The sequence below is a fragment of the Nematolebias whitei genome, chromosome 12, assembly GCF_014905685.2.
Source record: "Nematolebias whitei isolate Nwh7 chromosome 12, NemWhi1, whole genome shotgun sequence".
In the NCBI taxonomy this organism is placed as follows: Eukaryota; Metazoa; Chordata; class Actinopteri; order Cyprinodontiformes; family Rivulidae; genus Nematolebias; species Nematolebias whitei.
Window position 1 is genome coordinate 9,988,877 of NC_056509.1, and position 20,641 is coordinate 10,009,517.

Below are 20,641 nucleotides of genomic sequence, written 5' to 3' on the forward strand. Positions count from 1 at the left end.
ACACACACACACACACACACATATATATATATATATATATATATGAGTGGTTCTGGGTCCTTGAACAAGGCCCTTAACCTCCACCATCTGCTCCCCTGGGTGCCCTAGATGACAGCTCTCTGCTCCACACAGAGGGCTGTGGTAGCTCGGTGGTCAGTGGTTGTTTCAGGAAGGACATATGGTGTAAATACAATCACAAAGTCTTTATGAGAGTTAGTTCGCTGTGGTGACCCGTGAAAAAGGGAGCAGCAGAAAGAAGAATAAAATAAAATAAAATAATTATATACACACACAAAAAGCGTGAAACAAAACTTACATAATTTTATTTTAATAAAATACTGATAGGCCTAAAAACAAACAAACAAAAAAATATCAAGCATGTACAGTATCTTGTAAAGGAAAAGTCCAAATATTTTTATTTGTGTTTAAACCTTTCTAAACAAAATGAACTTAAACTTTACCTTAAAGTACTTTAAAAACACTGACTGTATTGCTCATAACTTTTTGGAAATATATATAATCAGAGTTATTTTTTTTTAAATAAACATCTAAACTTCTTGTAAAAGAAATCATTTAAAGAGCAAGTCAAGTTTTTATTTAATTAATTTATTTTTTTTTAGGATAATTAAGTGTTGAAAAAGTTTTCATTTCTGTCTCTCAGTAACTGCAGGGAGATTATTTTTAAATTATTATTATTTTTGCTAAGAGGAGAAAGAGTAATAAATGATAATAAATGGTACAATGTCTCACTCTGGTGGACAAAACTGTAACATGCTGGTATTGTCTCTGTAATAAAAGTGCAAAAACAAAACAATATTACAAGATAGAGCTGAGCGATTATGGGCCAAAATTTATATCTCGATATTTTAAGCTAAATCACGACATACGATATATATATCTCGATATTTTTTCTTTTCATAAAATAATAACAAAAATATATTTCCGAGTCAAAGTTTTGTCCCAGTTGTCACACAGACACATTTATTAACAACAGCTGTAACTATACAAAATAAATGTCTAAAAAATAAACTATTTACACATATTAGTTTATTTTTTAGACATGTATTTACATATATTAAATAATAATCCTCTTCAGCAGGGGGCGGCTGTGGATGAGAGGCTAGAGCAGTCTTCCTCCAATGGGAGAGTTGGGGGTTCGATTCCACCAGCAGTCACATGCTGAAGTGTCTCTGGGCAAGACACTGAACCCCTCATTGCCTCTGATGTGTGTCCCATCAGTGTATGAATGTGATAAAGCTCTGAATATTCTTTGTAGAGATCTAGTATAGTGCATGAATGGGTAAATGAGGCACAGATCGTGTTGTAAAGAGCTTTGAGTGTCTTGATAAGAAAGAAAGGAGCTATATAAGTACAGTCTATTCAGCTGCACCCCTACATGATAATAAGCGTGTGTGAAACTGTGGTAGTCAGCCTCCACTCTGAACTGTGAACTGGATTATTGTAGTGAAGCCTATCTAAAAAAGTTTAGTTTGGTCCTCTGGACATTCAAAAAACAAAACAAAAATAGTAGAAACGTTTCGTCTTTTATCCGAAAGACTTCTTCAGGCTGAAGAAGTATTTCAGATGAAAGACGAAACGTTTCTATTTTTTTTTTTTTGTTTGTTTTGTTGTTTGAACGTCCAGAGGACAAGACACCATTTACATTATGTACCTTTCACAATAAGAGCACATTCTGATGTAAAATATATACATTTGTGTCCGCCACACAGGCCCCCCCGAACACACAGAATGTCACAAACACCAAAAACACAAATTGTGAAACCCATTACAGGTGTAAAACACACACCAAATAAATAAATAAATAAATGAAATACCTAACGGTAACGGTTTAATAAGGCAGCCACCACGGCTGCTCTTCACAGCGACAGGGGCTGAAAGTGAAGGAGACACTCTGGACCAACTGCCACTTAACTGTTCACAGATCCATTTAAGGATCTTTCAGTGAAGACAGCTGCTTGCTTTGGTGTCCATGATGTCTGTCCATCATGAAGGCTGTCATTGTTTGTTGTTGTTTTCTGGAATGAGAGAGTAAATATGTATTATAGCATTTACAGCAACTCAAGAAATTACAGTGTTAGGTTCAGGCAAAAGTAGCTCAAAGAGCAATTAAACACACACACACACACACATATAAAAAAACTTAATTACACACATTTGAGTAGATGTAATAAATTACATTAATTCCTGTTTAAATGCAATTCATCCTGCCATACATGCAGTGTCTTCAGACTTTGCCAGCAAATTAAAAGTTGAAGCTTAATCATTAAATTATTATCTTTGTGTTAGATTTATTTATAAATCACATTCAAACACTGCTTGTACCAATTAAATTACATAAAAAGTAACACACACGTTCTCTATCACTGTCATTAATCAGCAAACAAGCAGCAGCTTCATCTACCAGAGAGACTGACGTTACGTTTTCTCACTTGGAAACAGAACAAATGTTGGATGTTGTAGAGACTCACCTGCAACATGAGTTGGGAGTGAGACAAGTTGTATCTGCTGTTCAGCTCCTTCTTCCTCCTCGTGACTCCGACATGTTTACCTTTCATCTCCGTGGTTCTCCCGTGTCGTGTCGTCACTTTTCAAAGTTGCACGTTGTGCAGTTTTTATCTTTGTGAAGCGTCAGGTGCTCCCACACTTTGTAGGACTTGGGTCAAACAGTTTTTGCTGAGTCGGTCATTTGTAAAATTTATTTAATTTCCTTTGAACACACCGCCTCTTCTCTGCTTCTGTCTCCCCCCCCTCGCTCTGTTCAACTCGCGCTGCAGAGTTGTTGTTTTTTTTTTCACTTTATTCAGTCAGTCAGCATTGACAATGAACTGCAGGTGAACAAAACGGCTCCGCAGCGCCGTGAAAGACGCATAATCGCACGACAACGAATCGATAATGAAATTCGTTGCCAACACTTTTAATCATCGATTTTTATAGATTTTATTGATTCGTTGTTGCAGCCCTAACCGTGTCTTTGCGATATGATAAACTGCTGATTTATTTATGCTGTCACCTCTCTCTGTTCCTCTAAAAGGCACAGCATGGCTAAATGAGTTCTGAACAGTGGTTTGTTTCAGGGAAGGAGTCAGATCTGTTGGACCTGCAGCTTCACAGTTCAGAGAGGCTCACTACCACAGTTTCACACTCATATTCCACTCCGCAGTTTAAATGGTGAAAAAGATTCGTAGTTCCAACCTTTCGTTGGGATTTGTTTTCAGCATTGGCTACAGAAATAATTTTTCTGCCCCTCATCTGACAATTTAAATTCAAACCATCCCCAAAAGACCAGTCATTGTTTTTCATATTGTTCAGCAGCTAAACTGCTCATCTCCTCTCCTGCCCGCCCAGCTCCTGGAGAAGCAGAAAGGAGGGGAGCGCAACTGAGGGGTATGTTTGTGTTCAAGGAGGGGGGCAAGTGGGTGAAAGAGACAGCAGGAGGATTTCCAAGTATAAAACTATATTGTTTTATATTGAGACTTATATCAACTTATATCACAAAAAAAAATTATCTCGATATTTTTAAAATATGGAGATATCACCCAGCTCTATTACAAATCATCTTAGCTGAACTTACCGCTGGTTTTGCTAATCTTCCCTCCTAATCCTGATTTCATACTGTGGCAAAACGTTCTAATCAGTCTTTCCCCTACCATTATACCGAGCTCCCCGCTTACTGAACCAAACTGTGCCGCCCCCCCCCCCCCCCCCCATGTTTAGTTGTTTGCGGCACATTTAACTGCTTGCTATCTGTTTAGCTGTTTGCTGTCTGTTTAGCTGTTTGGTATCCGTTTAACTGTTTGCGGCGCGTTTATACCTGCTGGCTACTGTGCAAAACACATGCAGAAACATGAGTACCTGACAGCTTCGGCCACGTTGTTGGACGTGTGTCCAGACAGGGCGTCGTGGAGGTTCCTGATGAAGGAGTCTCTGTAGTCTTCAGGCAGAGCCATGAAGGTCCCCCCCATCACGATGAACTCCACCTTGTCCACACTGTGGCCCAGCTGCTTCAGCTGTGTCACATGGAAACCATTAGACAAATTTAATCCACTGGACTACATACAACTGTATGCAGAAAACATAGATTGTTCTCTAAAAACAAGCTGTACACTGATGTGTCCACCCCCACCCCCCCGTCGCTGAGGGGTTTGAAAAGTGAATGTTTGTAGCTTTCAAGATGAGTGTTTTTCTCGACTGGAACTGAACAGGGAATGAAAGTAAACCTAAATGTTTTTGGTGTGAGATATTCAGGTGTAGGGCAGCACGGTGGTGCAACTGGTAGAGCTGCTGCCTCTCAGCGAGCAGGTCCCGGTTCAAATCCCGGTCATGGGGCCTTTCTGGGTGGAGTTTGCATGTTCTCTCAGTGCATGAGTGTGTTTTCTCCAGGTACTCCGGTTTCCTCCCACAGACCATCATGCATGTTAGGCTGATTGGTAACTAAATTGTCCCTAGGTGAGAGAGAGAGTGAAAGGTTGTTTGTCTCGTTTGTCTCTATGTGGCCCTGTGATGGACTTGCAACTCGTCCAGGATGTACCCCGCCCCTCGCACAGTGATTGCTGGACATGGGCACCGGTGACCCCCATGACCCAAAATGGAAGAAGCGGGTAAAAGATAATGGACGGATGGATGGATAGATGGATATTCAGGTGTTTAGGAGTGACACTGTGGTGAACAGAGGAAGGAGTTGTTTTTCTTGTCTGAGGCAGGGTAAAGTGACAGGTCCTGGCAAGTGGGCAGAGCAACTTTATCCAAGACCAGGCACAATGGCAGAGCCAGGAGGTGATCAATGGTGGCCTTGACCACCATAGATTATACTCCTGATTTTTGCATTAGCTAAGTAGGTGGTAATCTGTTGTTCCATTTGAGAGTTTCTGCAGAAATCTACAGACTGAGTTCAACTCCATCTAGAATCAGAACCTCGTGTCAGCCAGATGTCTCTGCAGAGTCTTGACTCTCATCTCGTGTGAAACAGTTGTTTTAGTCTGGATGTAAAAACTAAAGATCACTTGTAATGTGTACAAATAAACTTTTAGACTAAAACTGTGTTGCACATGCATGCAGGCTGCAGCATGGGACACTCCACGGCACGACAGCTGTTAGCTTCACCCAAAGCAGGAGGTCATTAGAGGGTGCACCATGCTCCTGCAGCTCGCTGCTAGATCAGAGTCCGTACAAATGAAAAATAAAATGAGAGTTTTGCTTTTCATTAGAGGGTCTTCACAAAACTCAAGACTGGAATACAAATAAAAAAAAAAAAACAGTCAAAATAAATAATTTGGGGTGCACTAATGGGGGATTTTTTTTAATTTTTTTTACAAAAATGTGGAGTTTATTCAAATTTAAAGAGTTAAAACCAATAACATTTAATACTTTTATTCCGCCCTGAGATAGCTCTAAAATACTGACTCGTTTGTTGTGGAACAAACATTTAAAAACTGTATTTTAGTCAAGAAGGAACGTGGATGGTCATAAAGCTAAAGCACAATGAAAGGGTTAAGACCTGTTCTTCCACTTTTTGTTTTGGTAAGATCTGCAGGTCACAGACACTTGAACGCATCACAGCTAACAGGAAGTACTGTTTTGTTATTTCTTTAGAAGTTAAACCTTAACTCATAATTTTACTGTTATTCTTTCTATCTTAATTCAGATAAACATATGTGTTTTCAATTTTAGAAGAAAGTCTCAAAAAGTTTTCTAATTTCTTCAAAGTTCTTTTCCATCTTGCAGTACAAACTTTTATTGCTCTGTAATGGGTTCAGTTGTATGTTTTATTCAAAATGCTTGAAAAATGTAAATGACAAAAAACAATCTGTATTTAAAAAAGCAGAACTTTTTGTTGTTGTTGTTGTTCTGAGTGGGTTTTAATTACCAGAATCATAGCGTGTAAGAAAATTCAATTAGATTTTTATTAGCTCCACCCTCGCTGCTTGACATTTATAGAGTTCCTTTAATGTTGAGCTTTGCTCTGCTGCGTCAGATTAATGCCATCGTTAATTTTCTAATGGCATAATTAGGGTCTTGCAGGGTAATGGAACCTGTGACACTCATTACTGCACCCAAGATTTATTCTAAACTCTCCAAACTATTTTGTATTTGTGGGTAAAAGCTGTCTTCGTATTAGTTTAGTGGGATTTCATCTTGAAACTAAATGAACCAAACAGTGTGATGCCTCGAACATCTAAACTGAGCTCTGGTAATGCAAACAGGATGCACTAAACCATAAATTCAACAGAACACCACGCATTTATATACAGCTGAGTGTAACGAGTCACTGACCTGCTCCACTCGACTTCTGGTCTGAAGGTACGGGTCGTACCGAGCTCGGATCGCTCTCATGGACGTTGGCTACAGAAAAGGTACAAAATAAGAATAAAGAAAAGAGAAACTGAATTTTTACCTACTGAACAGTTTAAAGCTTAACAAAAACAAGCCGTACGCCAATGCCCCCGTCGCTGAGGGAGCTGAATGTGACCTTTTTGTAGTTTGAATGTTTTTCTGGACTGAAATTGAACAGAGAATGTAAGTAAACCTATATGTTTTTGTGGATGACATTTAAGTGGATAGGAGTTACATTTTGTAGTTTTTCCTTGTCCAAGGTGACGTAGAGTGACGTAAAGTGACGTAGAGTGACGTAGAGTGACGTAGAGTGACGGAGAATGACGAGCTGGGGGAGCAATTTTATCTTCCATCAGGTACAGTGGAGGAGCCAGGGGGTGGCTAATGGTGGCCTTGACAAACATACAAACCGGATTCCAAAAAAGTTGGGACACTAAACAAATTGTGAATAAAAACTGAATGCAATGATGTGGAGATGGCAAATGTCAATATTTTATTCGTAATATAACATAGATGACAGATCAAAAGTTTAATCTGAGTAAATGTAACATTTTAAAGGAAAAATATGTTGATTCAAAATTTCACAGTGTCAACAAATCCCAAAAAAAGTTGGGACAAGTAGCAATAAGTGGCTGGAAAAAGGAAATTGAGCATATAACGAACAGCTGGAAGACCAATTAACACTAATTAGGTCAATTGACAACATGATTGGGTATAAAAAGAGCTTCTCAGAGTGTCAGTGTCTCTCAGAAGCCAAGATGGTAAGAGGATCACCAATTCCACCATTGTTGCACAGAAAGATAGTGCAGCAATACCAGAATGGAGTTACCCAGCATAAAATAGCAAAGACTTTTAAGTTATCATCATCAACCGTGCATAAAATCATCAAAAGATTCAGAGAATCTGGAACAATCGCTGTGCGTAAGGGTCAAGGCCGTAAAACTCTACTGGATGCTCGTGATCTCCGGGCCCTTAAACGTCACTGCACCTCAAACAGGAATGCCACTGTCAAGGAAATAACAGAATGGGCTCAGGAATACTTCCAGAAAGCATCGTCAGTGAACACAATCCACCGTGCCATCTGCCGTTGCCAACTGAAACTCTCCAGTGCAAAGAGGAAGCCATTTCTAAGCAAGCTCCACAAGCTCAGACGTTTGCACTGGGCCAGGGGTCATTTAAAATGGAGTGTGGCAAAATGGAAGACTGTTCTGTGGTCAGATGAGTCACAATTTGAAGTTCTTTATGGAACACTGGAATGCCATGTCATCCGGACCAGAGAGGACAAGGATAGCCCAAGTTGTTATCAACGCTCCGTTCAGAAGCCTGCATCACTGATGGTATGGGGTTGCATGAGCGCTTGTGGCATGGGCAGCTTGCATGTCTGGAAAGGCACCATTAATGCAGAGAACTATGTTCAGGTTCTAGAACAACATATGCTCCCATCTAGATGTCATCTCTTTCAGGGAAGACCCTGCATTTTTCAACACGATAATGTCAGACCACATTCTGCAGCAATAACAACATCATGGCTACGTAGGAGAAGGATCCGGGTACTGAAATGGCCAGACTGCAGTTCAGATCTTCCACCTATAGAGAACATTTGGCACATCATAAAGAGGAAGGTGCGACAAAGAAGGCCCAAGACGATTGAACAGTTAGAGGCCTGTATTAGACATGAATGGGAGAGCATTCCTATTTCTAAATTTGAGAAACTGGTCTCCTCTGTCCCCAGACGTCTGTTGAGTGTTGTAAGAAGAAGGGGGGATGCCACACAGTGGTAAAAAATGGACTTGTCCCAACTTTTTTGGGATTTGTTGACGCCATGAAATTTGGAAACAACAGATTTTTCCCTTAAAATGATACATTCTCTCAGTTTAAACTTTTGATCTGTGATTTGTGTTCTATTCTGAATAAAATAGATGTTGGCACCTCCACATCATTGCATTCAGTTTTTATTCACAATTTATTTAGTGTCCCAACTGTTTTGGAATCCGGTTTGTAGATTAATCTTCGGCCACGCCATTCACTTTAGAAAACTAAACTTTCAAGCACTATAAGAATTACAAAGCACAGTTTTCTCAAATGAATAGTCAGTTTACACACACAAACATTTTTTTCCTGTGGAAAATATATACTGTATATATGGTGGTGGCCATCTTGGATTTTGATGCACCAATGCACTTTTCAAAAGGAACCTTTCTAATGCCTACATGAAGCCACACACCCACATGGACGTTGGTACCCAACTTATTTTTCAAGTTATTGCGTAAACAACATTCATGGACAGACAGACTGAGAGTATTTCCAATCCCCCCTTTCGCTCCGTGACGGGGACAATAAAGTGAGTGTGATTATTTAAATGAAAGAAATTTTCCCACAGACACATAAACTGGGATTAAAAAAGAAAAAAAACTTTAGGTAAAAAAAAAAAATCACAGAAATAAAAGAAGATGTTTTGCTGTTTGAGTAAATAGGTGTAAAAGAGCTTCACCTCATAGCCGGTGTAAGACTGTGTGGAGTACTCAAAGTCAGAGTCCGGTCCACCTGGACAGTACCTGCCAAAGTTATACATAGACGTCAGTGAAATATGACAAACAAACATTATACAGAGACAGAGGTCTGAATTCATTGAAGCATCGTGCAGCCTTTAACAAAGACAATTAGAATTTACACACGTACCATCCTAAAGAAAAGCTTTCGTCCCCTCAGAGATGTCTGTTGGTTTTGACTTTTTGTTACATTTACTGACGTCAGACCATCAAACAAATGGTAACATCAGACAGTTATTCTGATTAAATATAAAATGCAGCTTTAAAATATAAATGTATTTATTAAGAGGAAAAAAATCCCAATAATTCAGCTCTAACTGGTTGAGTTAGTCTATAACTGGTTGTTCCACCCTCGGCAGCAACAATCGCAGGTGTGTGTTTGCACCAACTTGGTGACTCTTTCACATGGATGTGGACGAATGTTGCTGCTGCCTCTCAGCAAGAAGGTCACCGGTAGGGCTGGGTCATATCATATCGTTCACAATAATACCGGTAAAAAAAGCTTGCCCGGGCAAATAAATGATATCATGATATGCTAATTTCATGATGTAATACGTCAAGACTTGTTAACAGAACCGAGCGTGCCAAACGACCAAACCAAACTGCCCCCCACCCCCCACACACACACACCCACCACCTGTCGGTACTGGTGTAACGCTAATTAGTTGCGCGCAATACTAGCTAGCTAAAAAGCTAAAAATAAACAACGAGAGGCTCAGCTGTCTCTCCACCTGCACTTTAATTTTTGTGGTGGATTTTGTTGAGCTATATTCTGTGCAGACTTTTTCAATCTATATAACAGAAGGATCATTTTATTTTTTTTTTTTTATACTTTGAGACTGAATACTTTACTAAATAATTTCAGTAAAATTAACCCTTGTTTTTTTTTTTGTTTTTTTTTATATAAAGCAACATGTTAAGTTAATTTTGTCAAATGAATAACTATGAATTCTTTTTTTTTTTTGTTATATCACAAAATTTATCGTTATCGCCAGAATGCTCTGAAATATCACAAAATTATATTTGAACCATATCGCCCACCCCTAGTCACCGGATCAGTTCCTGGCCGAGGACCTTTCTGGGTGGAGTTTGATGTTCTCTTCGTGCTGCGTGGGTTTTCTCCGGGTACTCCAGTTTCCTCCCACAGGCCAAAAACATGCATGTTAGGCTGATAGGTAACTCTAAATTGTCCCTAGGTGTCCCTGTGATGAACTGAGACCTGTCCACGTGTCCCTGTGATGGACTGGAGCCTGTCCAGGTGTCCCCCGCCTCTTGCACAGTGATTGCCAGGGCCGGAGTGGGACTCATTTTCAGCCCTGGAGTTTCAACCTCAGAGTGGCCCACTTTAGATCACGACCTATTATTATAAAAATCATGTAATTATAAGTTTACATCAGGGGCGATTCTAGAATCTGCCCTTTTAGGGGCGCTTTTAGCCCCCAGTGATGACAATGGCTCTCGGCTTGAACAATGTGGTGACAACTGACGTCAGAAGCTTTTTTTAATGTAATTTGGGGGAGGTGGGCACACTGGTGGGGGAGTCTGGGGGTCCTCCCCCAGAAAATTTTGAATAAAGTAGATGCCATTTCCTGCATTCTGGTGTATTTTAACAGGCTGTTTAACATTTAGTTTTGCCTACATTAGTAACACTTGATTCAGTAACTATTTTAGAGTTATTGGCTCAAGAAGTAGTCTGACCAACGGCTCTCCTTGTGTGAATAGAGCACGCTCCACTTCTCTCATGCATCCTAGCCAGTTGTAGGGTTAAGAGACAAACATGTAGCATTAACACAGTATGAAAAACATTCAGGAATTGTTTCTATAAGAACATTATCAAATATTTTACATGAACGGTAAGATCGCTTCGCCCACGAGGAAATGTGACACAGGGTGAGCTAACCTCGGACAAACTAACAAACAAGATATCTGTAATGGTGAAGGTAGTGAAGCTCATGGTGTTACCTGAAGCATTTAGTGAGGCAATTATGTCTTATCAGCCAAAACTGAGGCAAAAAATAATTCTAAACTACTAATAAATTAAAATAGTTACTGCAGTAGATGTTTTCATGCCACAGTGTGACACAGGGTAAGAACTCACAGTGAAATTCAATATGTAAGAGTGTAAATTTTACACACACAATCTATTAAACACTGTATAAAATCAGTTTGGTTTTAACAAAGACTAAACTTGTGCAACATATAAAACACACAAAAAGCACAACTAGCTTTTTTAGCGAGTCAAATCAGTTCTTCTCATCCTGAATATTTTATTGTACTGTTAACCTTGTGTTAACCTGCATATGACAAATAAACATAACCTGAATTAAGCATTAACCTTTAATTTAACCATTAAGCATACAATGTAATTATGACAGAAAATGGAGGATTTACCTGCAGTTACTTTTGTAGAGATGAACATGTGGTAGCTACTTTCTGTTTATAACTTGTGATCAGCTGATGGGGTCGTCCCCAGCTTTTTACATGTTTTCCAAACTCCGTTTAATTTTTGAAAAAGAATAAACTGTATCCCACCCTCTAAACGCTCAGGGTAACACGTGACTGGATTACCTGTTCTCCACTGACACCGTTTAACCATTTTGTTCTGGTGATTTTTCACAAACCCCTCAGACTGTAGCGTCCAGGCTGCAGCCTCAGGTAAAGGGCGTTTACCTTCAGACAAACTGAGGTTACCAATTGGTCATTTGTTGACACGCCTACTGGGCTGATTGACAGGTCGCGCAGCGGAGTCGACTTGTGGAAAAAAGAAAAAAAAAACACCCAGAGCTGCAGCCCTGCGGTGGAGGTGGGGCGGCCCTCCCGATTGGCCACTCCGGGCCTGGTGACTGCTGGATATGGACGCCAGTGACCCCCACGACCCAAAAAGTATAAAGCAGGTAAAGATTGATTGATTGACTGATTAATTGATTGATGGATGGAAGATCAAGAAAGCAGAAATTTTCGCTTGTCAATTTCTTAGAGAGTCCATCCTGAGTGCCAGATGTTGTCCTGTAGTTTAAGTCTCTACATTTCATCTGTTAAGGAAGCTGGACTGTAAGAAAACATGTTTTCTCTCTCTCTTAGTCACATCTGGTGCAGGAAGAGAGCCACCTGCATCATGAAGGACCCCACTCACCCAGCACACACACTTTTTGCCCCGCTCCCCTCAGGAAGGAGGTTAAGGAGCATTAAGTGTAGAACTACTAGACTGAGGAACAGCTTCTACCCTGAGGCTGTTAAGACTCACGAATCTCTAACCAGAATAATCACTGTGAAAAATCACATCATGTTGCTGCTGATCTGTTTCATGTCGCTGCTGATCTGTTTCATGTTGCTGTGTTCATTCATGCTCATCTGTTCACAGACTCATGTTCATGCTGCTCTTTGGCGTAATGTTTTTATGCTACCAGTGCTTAGTGTATTTTTAGTTAACATTTTTCTTAATTAATATCTTAGATCTTATTACTGTTTTTTTCGTTTACATTTTATACTTTTGTTGGATGTAACTGGGACCCTGTGTACACAATTTCATTCCACCACATGCACCATGTGTGTATGACAAATGAAGATTCTTGAATCCTTGAATCTGTTGGGTTTAAGACAGAAGGACATAAAGACAGCACGACAGGCACAACTGATAAACTTGATAGAAGAGTTTGCAGCAACGTAAAATCAGAACTATTTGTTTTTCTGCTACTGAGGCAGAGCAGATGGGGTGGGGGGGGGGGGCAAATGATGCCTAAAAATAGAGCAAAAAGCAGGCACAGCACAATCTTAGTGAATCTGAGCCCAGTTCGCCTCAGAAAGGAAATCTCCATATTTCTTGAAGCTTCCTAAAGTTTTTGTCTTGTTCATTAGTAAAACAGTCATTTAGATAATTGTATCATATCTTCAGACCATAGTTAAAATAAATATTTCAGAAGGACAAAAGTAAAAATGGGAGACTTACACGCAGATGTTTCCTGTAAAGCTGATATGAGGACATCGATGTGGTTTGCACATCACAGCTACAACTGCAATCTGTGACAGAGACAGGAAGTAGATGACTTTCTATCTTTTGGTTTTTATTCTTGTTTTTATAATTTGAATGTCAAAACAGAAGACTAGGAGACTCATCTTCAAACTTTATGGGACTTGTAAGAAGAACTCAGGAACTTCAGAGAAGTTCAGCACAACCTACAGACAGAGTTATGAATGGAAGGATGAGAACGTCTCACCCCACTGGCAGTGCGGATTGGTTTGGCTTTGAGTTTGGGAACCAGAACCCGGCGGTACTGAGGTGGAACAGCTGCAATGATATCCACCAATCGAGGCTGAGCTTCCAGTCCATATTTAGCTGAGGTTTTGGTCTTCACTCTGTTTGGAAACACATTAGAGCTGGTAAACAAACCAAATCATCTCACTGTACAGCAGTTAGGTTTATGTTGCCAGATTTATATCTTTATTTTAAAATAAATTATCTGACTGCAGAAGAAAACATCATTTACTCAGTAACACCACACTGTTAAAAAATAACCTAAATCCAGGTATGATGCTGCCCGTGTGACTCCAAACACAATAAATAACTAATAGTTGTGTCTCTGCTGCTGACAAAACATCAGACTACACAATCCACACTAAACTGAACCGACAGCTGAGAGAGAACTTTTATTAATTGTCTTTCATAATGTGTGTGAATGTTTTTCAGTATGTTGAGACTTGGAGCTGCATAAATTCACAGCAGGTCTGGACAAGGTGGACTTCTGAAGACCTGTGCTACTGAACTGGGACAACCACTTCAACGAACCTTCAACCTTAACCTGCAGCCAGGGAGAGTGCCTACCCTCTGGAAGACATCCTGCATCATTCTGGTCCCTAAGAAGAACCGGTCCAGCGAGCTGAATGACTTCTGACTTGTGGAACTCACTCCACACCTGATGGACATTGGAGCAGCTCTTTCTCAGACCCTTCAGACCCCAACCCCAGGTACAACACGCCCAGAACAGTCTACAGTTTGCATACGGGCAGGTGTTGGTGAGGAATACGCCATCCTTCACCTGCTACACTCACATCCAGATAAGGGAAGCGGCACAGTGAAGATTCTCTTCCTGGACTTCTCCAGGGCCTTCAATCCTATCCAGCCCCTTATACTTTGAAAAACTGAACGTGGACTCCTGCCTGGCTTCTTGGATCTCCAGCTACCTCAGCAACTGAAGGACGCCATGTCTGGCACTATGACCAGCAGCACCGGAGCACCCCAGGGCACGGTACTGGCTTTTCTTCTCTTCACCCTGTACGCCTCAAACTTCTGTTACAACTCTGAGCTACCACATCCAGATGTTTGCAGGTAACACAGCCATTGTTAGGTGCATCAGGGACGACAGAGGAGGAGTATAGGAGTCTGGCGAGGGACTTTGCCGTCTGGTGCCACACAAACCATCTACAGATCAACACCTCAAAGACAAAGGAGCTGGTAATTGACTTCAGGAAGTCCAGACCAAGGCCAAGACCAGTTCTGATCAACGGGGCTGAAGCTACAAGTACCTTGTGGTTAGACAACAAATTGGACTGGACAACAGACACTGACCATCTGTACAGGAAGTGTCAGCATATCCAAAATGTATTCATCAAGACTGGACAAACTGATCAGGCGGGCCGACTCTACGACGGCAGAGGACTGTGGACAAACTGCTGGACATTCTGGATGCTGCCAGTCACCCTCTGCCCACCGTCATCAACAACCAGAGGAGCCTGTTCAGTGACAGACTGCTCCTTACCAAGTGCAGGACCGACAGACTGAAAACCTCCTTTGTCCCTCACACCATCAGACTGTACAACTCCTCACTGGGGGAGGAGGGGGAACAGGAGGACAGAGGATGGGAAGGAGAAGCATCCACCACCACCTTAAAATATCCAGTAACTGGAGTATTATTTTATGGGGCGGCTGTGGCTGCGTGGTTAGAGCAGTCGTCCTCCAATGCGAGAGTTGGGGGTTCGAATCCACCAGCAGTCACATACTGAAGTGTCTCTAGGCAAGACACTGAACCCCTGATAGCCTCTGATGTGTGTCCCATCTGTGTATGAATGTGATCTAAAGCACTGATTAGTCTCTTTAGAATAATTTGTTCAATTAGCTTTGTAGAGATCTAGTAGAGCTGTATGAACGGGTAAATGAGGCACAGATTGTAGTGTAAAGAGCTTTTAGTATCTTGAAATAAGATAGAAAGGCACAATATAAGTACAGTCCATTTACCATTTACTGTATTATTATCTGTGTGTATGTGCATATATTATTGCATTACTGACTGTCCCTTTTTAAATCTACCACCTGTTTGATGCTACTGGAATTTTAGCTTCCCTGAAAGAATCTTACCAAGGGATCAATAAAGTTTGATCTAATCTAATAAAATGCTTTGTCCACTTTCCCCCAGCCCTGTTTTCAGCACTTGTATTTCTAATGGTTTGTTTTGTATATTTCTGGTCTAAATTCACTCGAGGCAGTGAAGAAGTACAGATCTCTAGATAATCATTTTATACATATTCTAACAAAAAAGGCACTTGATTAAAATGTGCCCAACAGACGTATGTGTGCGTGCTACGTGGTGACCAAAGTGCTCCTACAGTAGCTTTCCATTTTTCCCTTCTCTGTCTTGCAGATGGAAAAATGTAATAGTTTCTGTTAGGATGTTTCTTCTTGTTAGAAGTTCAATCATTCACACAGAAACGTCTCACCATTTAGTCAACTTTCCCACAGACCAAGCCCAGCCACCTAGTAAATGGTAAATGGACTGTACTTATATAGCGCCTTTCTATCTAATCGAGGTACTCAAAGCGCTTTACACTACAATCTGTGTCCTCATTTACCCATTCATACAGCTCTATACTAGATCTCTACAAAGCTAATTGAACAAATCATTCTAAAGAGACTAATCATAGCTTTATCACATTCATACACCGATGGGACACACATCAGAGGCGATGAGGGGTTCAGTGTGTCTTGCCTATGGACACTTTGGCATGTGACTGCTGGTGGATCGAACCCACAACTCTTGCATTGGAGGACGACTGCTCTAACCACTCAGCCACAGCCGCCCAGCCTAGTACTGTACAGAATGTTCACGTGACTACGTACGAATGTCAGACGTTGACAATTTAAATCTTAAGTCAACAGAGAGCATGGGTGGGCCGCCGACATTTAACATGTCTTACTTGTTAAGGTTGATGTCTTTGCCCTGTTCATGGGCTTCAACCAGCTGTTTGATGACGTCAGCGATGGTCATCATCATCAGCTCAGCTCGGCTGAGGTCACCTGTCAATCAGGGAGACAGACACAGACAGACAGTGTTTTGTCAAAGCAACAGAAGTTAAAAGTACAATATGTAAAATTTCAACCAAAAAAAGTAAATCTACAAATGATGACATCCTGATGCATGCTCAATAATCCAGGTAGAAAAATCCAAAAAAAGTTCAGTCTGGTCCTCTGGACATTCAAAAAAACAAAAAACAAAACAAAGCAAAAAAAATGTAGAAACGTTTCGTCTCTCATCCGAGAGACTTCCTCAGTCTGAGGTGCTGTTTTCAGCTCAGTCTCTTAAATAGCACCTTCTCAGAGTGGATCAACCAGTTTTGCTGCTGACAACCAAAACCAGCTGCTCACACAGTCAAGAAGGACCATCAGCCTAACAATGGATCATTAGCACACTGATGGCTGTTTACTATTCACAGGGGGTTGAGTGATACTAGCAATAACAGCATTGTAAAAGGGGGACAGTTGAACCCGGAGGCCTCCACCCCTGTTTAATGATGGACGATTTCTTTTCACAAACATGGCCTCCTTTACTCCTCTCTCAAACCATTGTTCCTCTCTGTCCAGGATGTGAACATCTTCATCCCTGAAAGAGTGACCGCTGGCCTGGAGATGAGTGTAGACCGCAGAATCCTGGCCTGAAGATGTTGATCTTCTGTGCTCAGGAAGTCCAACATTTTACTGACCACTTCAACTTTGTGGATAAATACATCAAGTTCACATGAGAAGATGTAAAAAATGGCAGGTTGGCGTTCTTGGACTGTGAGGTCTCAGTCTCTGATAGAGGACATTTGCAAACTGAGGTGTACCGCAAACCCACCCACACAGACCAGTATTTGCAGTTTGACTCCCATCACCCTTTGGAGCACAAGTTAGGAGTCATCAGGACTCTGTATCACAGAGCAGACAGCGTCCCCACTAGCTCAGGAGCCAGGCAAAAGGAGAAATCCTACACGAGACAGGCTCTAGAGCAATGTGGATATCCTAACTGGGCCTTCCTGAAAGCAGAGAAGAAACCCAAACAGGACTCCAGTCAGCCATCAGGTGAAAAGGAGGAACCCAGACCCAGACCTGTGGTCATTCCATATGTTGAGGGAGTATCAGAGAAACTGAGACGTTTATTTTCTAAACATAACATCCCAGTGGCTTTTAAACCACAAAATACATTACGGCAAAGACTGGTTCATCCCAAAGATCCAGTTCCCTGGCACAAACAGAATAATGTTGTGTATGCTGTTCATTGTCAGGAGGGCTGTGATCAGTCTTACATCGGGGAAACTAAACAGTCACTGGCCAAAAGGATGGCCCAGCACAGAAGATCAACATCATCAGGCCAGGACTCTGCGGTCTACACTCATCTCCAGGCCAGTGGTCACTCTTTCAAGGATGAAGATGTTCACATCCTGGACAGAGAGGAACGATGGTTTGAGAGAGGAGTAAAGGAGGCCATGTTTGTGAAAATAAACCGTCCATCATTAAACAGGGGTGGAGGCCTCCGGGTTCAACTGTCCCCCTCTTACAATGCTGTGATTGCTAGTATCACTCAGCCCTCTGTGAACAGTAAACAGCCATCAGTGTGCTAATGATCCATTGTTAGGCTGATGGTCCTTCTTGAGCATGTGATCAGCTGGTTTTGGTTGTCAGCAGCAAACTGGTTGATCCACTCTGAGAAGGTGCTATTTAAGAGACTGAGCTGAAAACAGCACCTCAGACTGAGGAAGTCTCTCGGATGAGAGACGAAACGTTTCTACATTTTTTTTGCTTTGTTTTGTTTTTTGTTTTTTTTGAACGTCCACAGATTGAACTTTTTTGGATACAAATGATGACGTTAGAAACAGTAAAAATAATACAAAAATTAAAACTGTGTCTAGCAGCAGTAAACCTAATGTACATTAGAAAAATAAATACAGTAAAAAATAGTGGAGCAATGCCAACTGAGAACAAGAGGTGCTGCTAAATGGCAAAATACAACTATATTACATACTCTGGCCAGACAGGTAGTCAAAAGAAGACAAATTATTATTCTGCAAAAAACCTATAGAAAATAATTTAAATTTATAAAGACAACAACTAAAATCTACATCCCATTTTTACACGAGAACTGTCACCAAATTCGTAACATTGTCACGCTAGTTAGCATTAGCAACAAGCTACTTCCTGTTAGGAAAAACGTCATTTTTAATATTTTACACAAGTCGAGACAAACTCACTCTTTTTCTTTGGCTTCCCCATTTATCTTAAAAACACTTCGTCAAAGCCCAAACGACGGAGGACTGTTAAAACGTCCACATTAGACCGTCGACTCTTGAAAAAAAAAAAGTAAACAACTTCACGTGCCGAGTACACACGGCTTCTATCGTAAAGTGAAGCAAACTGTCGTAAAATACAGTGAACAGCCAGCGCTCAAATCAAAGTGCCAAATCATATGCGATGCTACTATTAAGAGCTAACTGTTGTTATAGCCTAACCCTGATTGTATAATAAGCTCTAACTGTGCGTCATTTTAATAAATGGTCAGTAATGTTTGCAGACATTAAACAGCACGAGCTTGTAATTTGTCGGAGATCCACAAGATGGCGGTGATTCCATAAGTGTGTGGATGGAGGCTCGCCGACTAAATCTCAACAAATCCCTTTAGCTGCGAGTTGACTGATCTCTGCGGGAACTTTCAGGAAATGCAACAGGTGGAAAAGCTCGAGGAGTCACCTGTATCCGGCTGTAAGTACCTCAGGCTGTATTTACACTCCGAGTTCCCCCCTGCGAACAGTTTTGTTGTTGTGTTGTTGTTGTTGTTGTGTTGTTGAGGGTCAGGCTCTGTGAACATTTCTGACCCATTGGCTTTTAGCGTCGCTGCTAGCTGAAGGTGGTGGATCATTTTCTCACAGTGAAGTGTTTAACCGGACATGCGGTGCAACTTCCAGACTGCTGTGGCTGAAACTGAAGTTTGACTAGTTGAAAGAAAAAAAAAACCCGCAGTTTGTTTGTTTGTTTACAGGAGGCACCATGGATGAAAGCAGCCTCGGTGGGTCTAACGTGAAGGTCGCTGTGAGAGTGCGACCCATGAACAGGAGAGGTGAGTTCAAAGACTCCAAAAACTCTTTATTTGTTGTATTTATTTTATTTAAACAGGCTTTTAAATGAGTCCTCGAGGCTCAGTGAGACTAACCTGTATAAATAAAGCTTGAATTAACTTCCTCCTGATGCTGTGTTGGTTTTTCACCTGTAATATTTGGCCATTCTGTTTCTGTAATGGTTTTCCTGAGCCCCAGTAGGTTGTAGAACAACACAGAGATCTTTCTGCCGCAAGTTGAGAACAGTGCATTAAGACTTCTGCACACTGTGAACCTCCAGTCCAACATGACTCCAGGTGGAAACAGACACATTCTGACAGCTAAACATTTCAACACAAACTTCTTGAGTAATACTCCAAGTGTGAACACGTCTGCAGTTTTTGGTGAATATTTCCACTTTAAATAGCAGTGTGTTTATGTTTAGTTTTTAAAGTTGAAAACACAACACCCCCCCCCCCCCCCAAAAAAAAAAAAAAAATCAGAAATTTGAAAGCATTTTGTTTAGCATGAGCTCCACTATTTATTCCAAGTGAAACAGTGCGACTATGAAGCAGTAAAATGTTGCATGGCAGGAAGTGCTGGAGTGCTTGTTGCTGCATGGTAAAGTGTTCTTGTGCAGGTAGGAATGAGGAAGAGAAGGCGTGTTCCCCCCCTGTAGTAAACTGGCTGTAATGTCTGAACGGGCCAGTCCTGCATGAATCATCAGAAACAAAACGACTTGTTTGTCTCTGTGTTGTGAACCTCACTTGTCAGGGAGCACATAGCGTCAGGTGAGCTCTTTATTACTGTGTTGCTAAAATATTCACCCTACTTGGTTTTCCCCTTATTGCCTAACAAGGTTGAGTCAGGTCCTCTGGACAGATTCAACTTGTTGAAACATTTCATCTTTTATCCAAAGGACTTCTTCAGTCTGAGGAGCTACAACAAACTCAGTCTTATAAACAGCACCTTCTCATGGTGGATCAACCAGTTTGCTGCTGACAGTCAAAACCAGCTGTTCACATGATCAAGGAGGACCATCAACCTAACAATGGATCATTAGCAACAATGGATCATTAGCAACAATGGATCTTTAGCAACAATGGATCATTAGCAACAATGGATCATTAGCACACTGATGGCTGTTTGCTATTCACAGGAGGCTGAGTGATACTAGCAATAACAATATTGCTAGCAATAATAATATTGAACAAACAGTGGAATTAATGATGACTGAACTTGATAAAGTTCAGTTTTGGTTTAAACTTAATAAATTAACATTAAATTTAGATAAAACCAATTATATGATTTTTAGTAATAAAAATAAATCTATTGATGTCTCGTTTAAAATTGATGGCTCCAAAATTCATAGAGTCCATGAGGCGAAATTCTTGGGTGTCATAATTGAT

The 20,641-nt window shown here is 40.9% G+C and overlaps 1 protein-coding gene across 1 annotated transcript in view; it reads right to left on the bottom strand.

Moving 5' to 3' along the window:
* elp3 (elongator acetyltransferase complex subunit 3) overlaps nucleotides 1–18,541 on the bottom strand; it is a 100,083-nt gene extending 81,542 nt beyond the window's left edge. Inside the window, exons 1-7 of the mRNA XM_037685712.1 lie at nucleotides 18,393–18,541; nucleotides 16,086–16,185; nucleotides 13,115–13,253; nucleotides 12,847–12,917; nucleotides 8,843–8,906; nucleotides 6,292–6,360; nucleotides 3,874–4,028 (exon numbers count right to left, since the gene is read on the bottom strand). Coding sequence (XP_037541640.1) covers nucleotides 3,874–4,028; nucleotides 6,292–6,360; nucleotides 8,843–8,906; nucleotides 12,847–12,917; nucleotides 13,115–13,253; nucleotides 16,086–16,185; nucleotides 18,393–18,414 — 620 coding nt within the window. The 5' untranslated portion in view covers nucleotides 18,415–18,541. The remainder of the gene's footprint in view (nucleotides 1–3,873; nucleotides 4,029–6,291; nucleotides 6,361–8,842; nucleotides 8,907–12,846; nucleotides 12,918–13,114; nucleotides 13,254–16,085; nucleotides 16,186–18,392) is intronic.
* Between the last annotated feature and the right edge of the window lie 2,100 nt (nucleotides 18,542–20,641).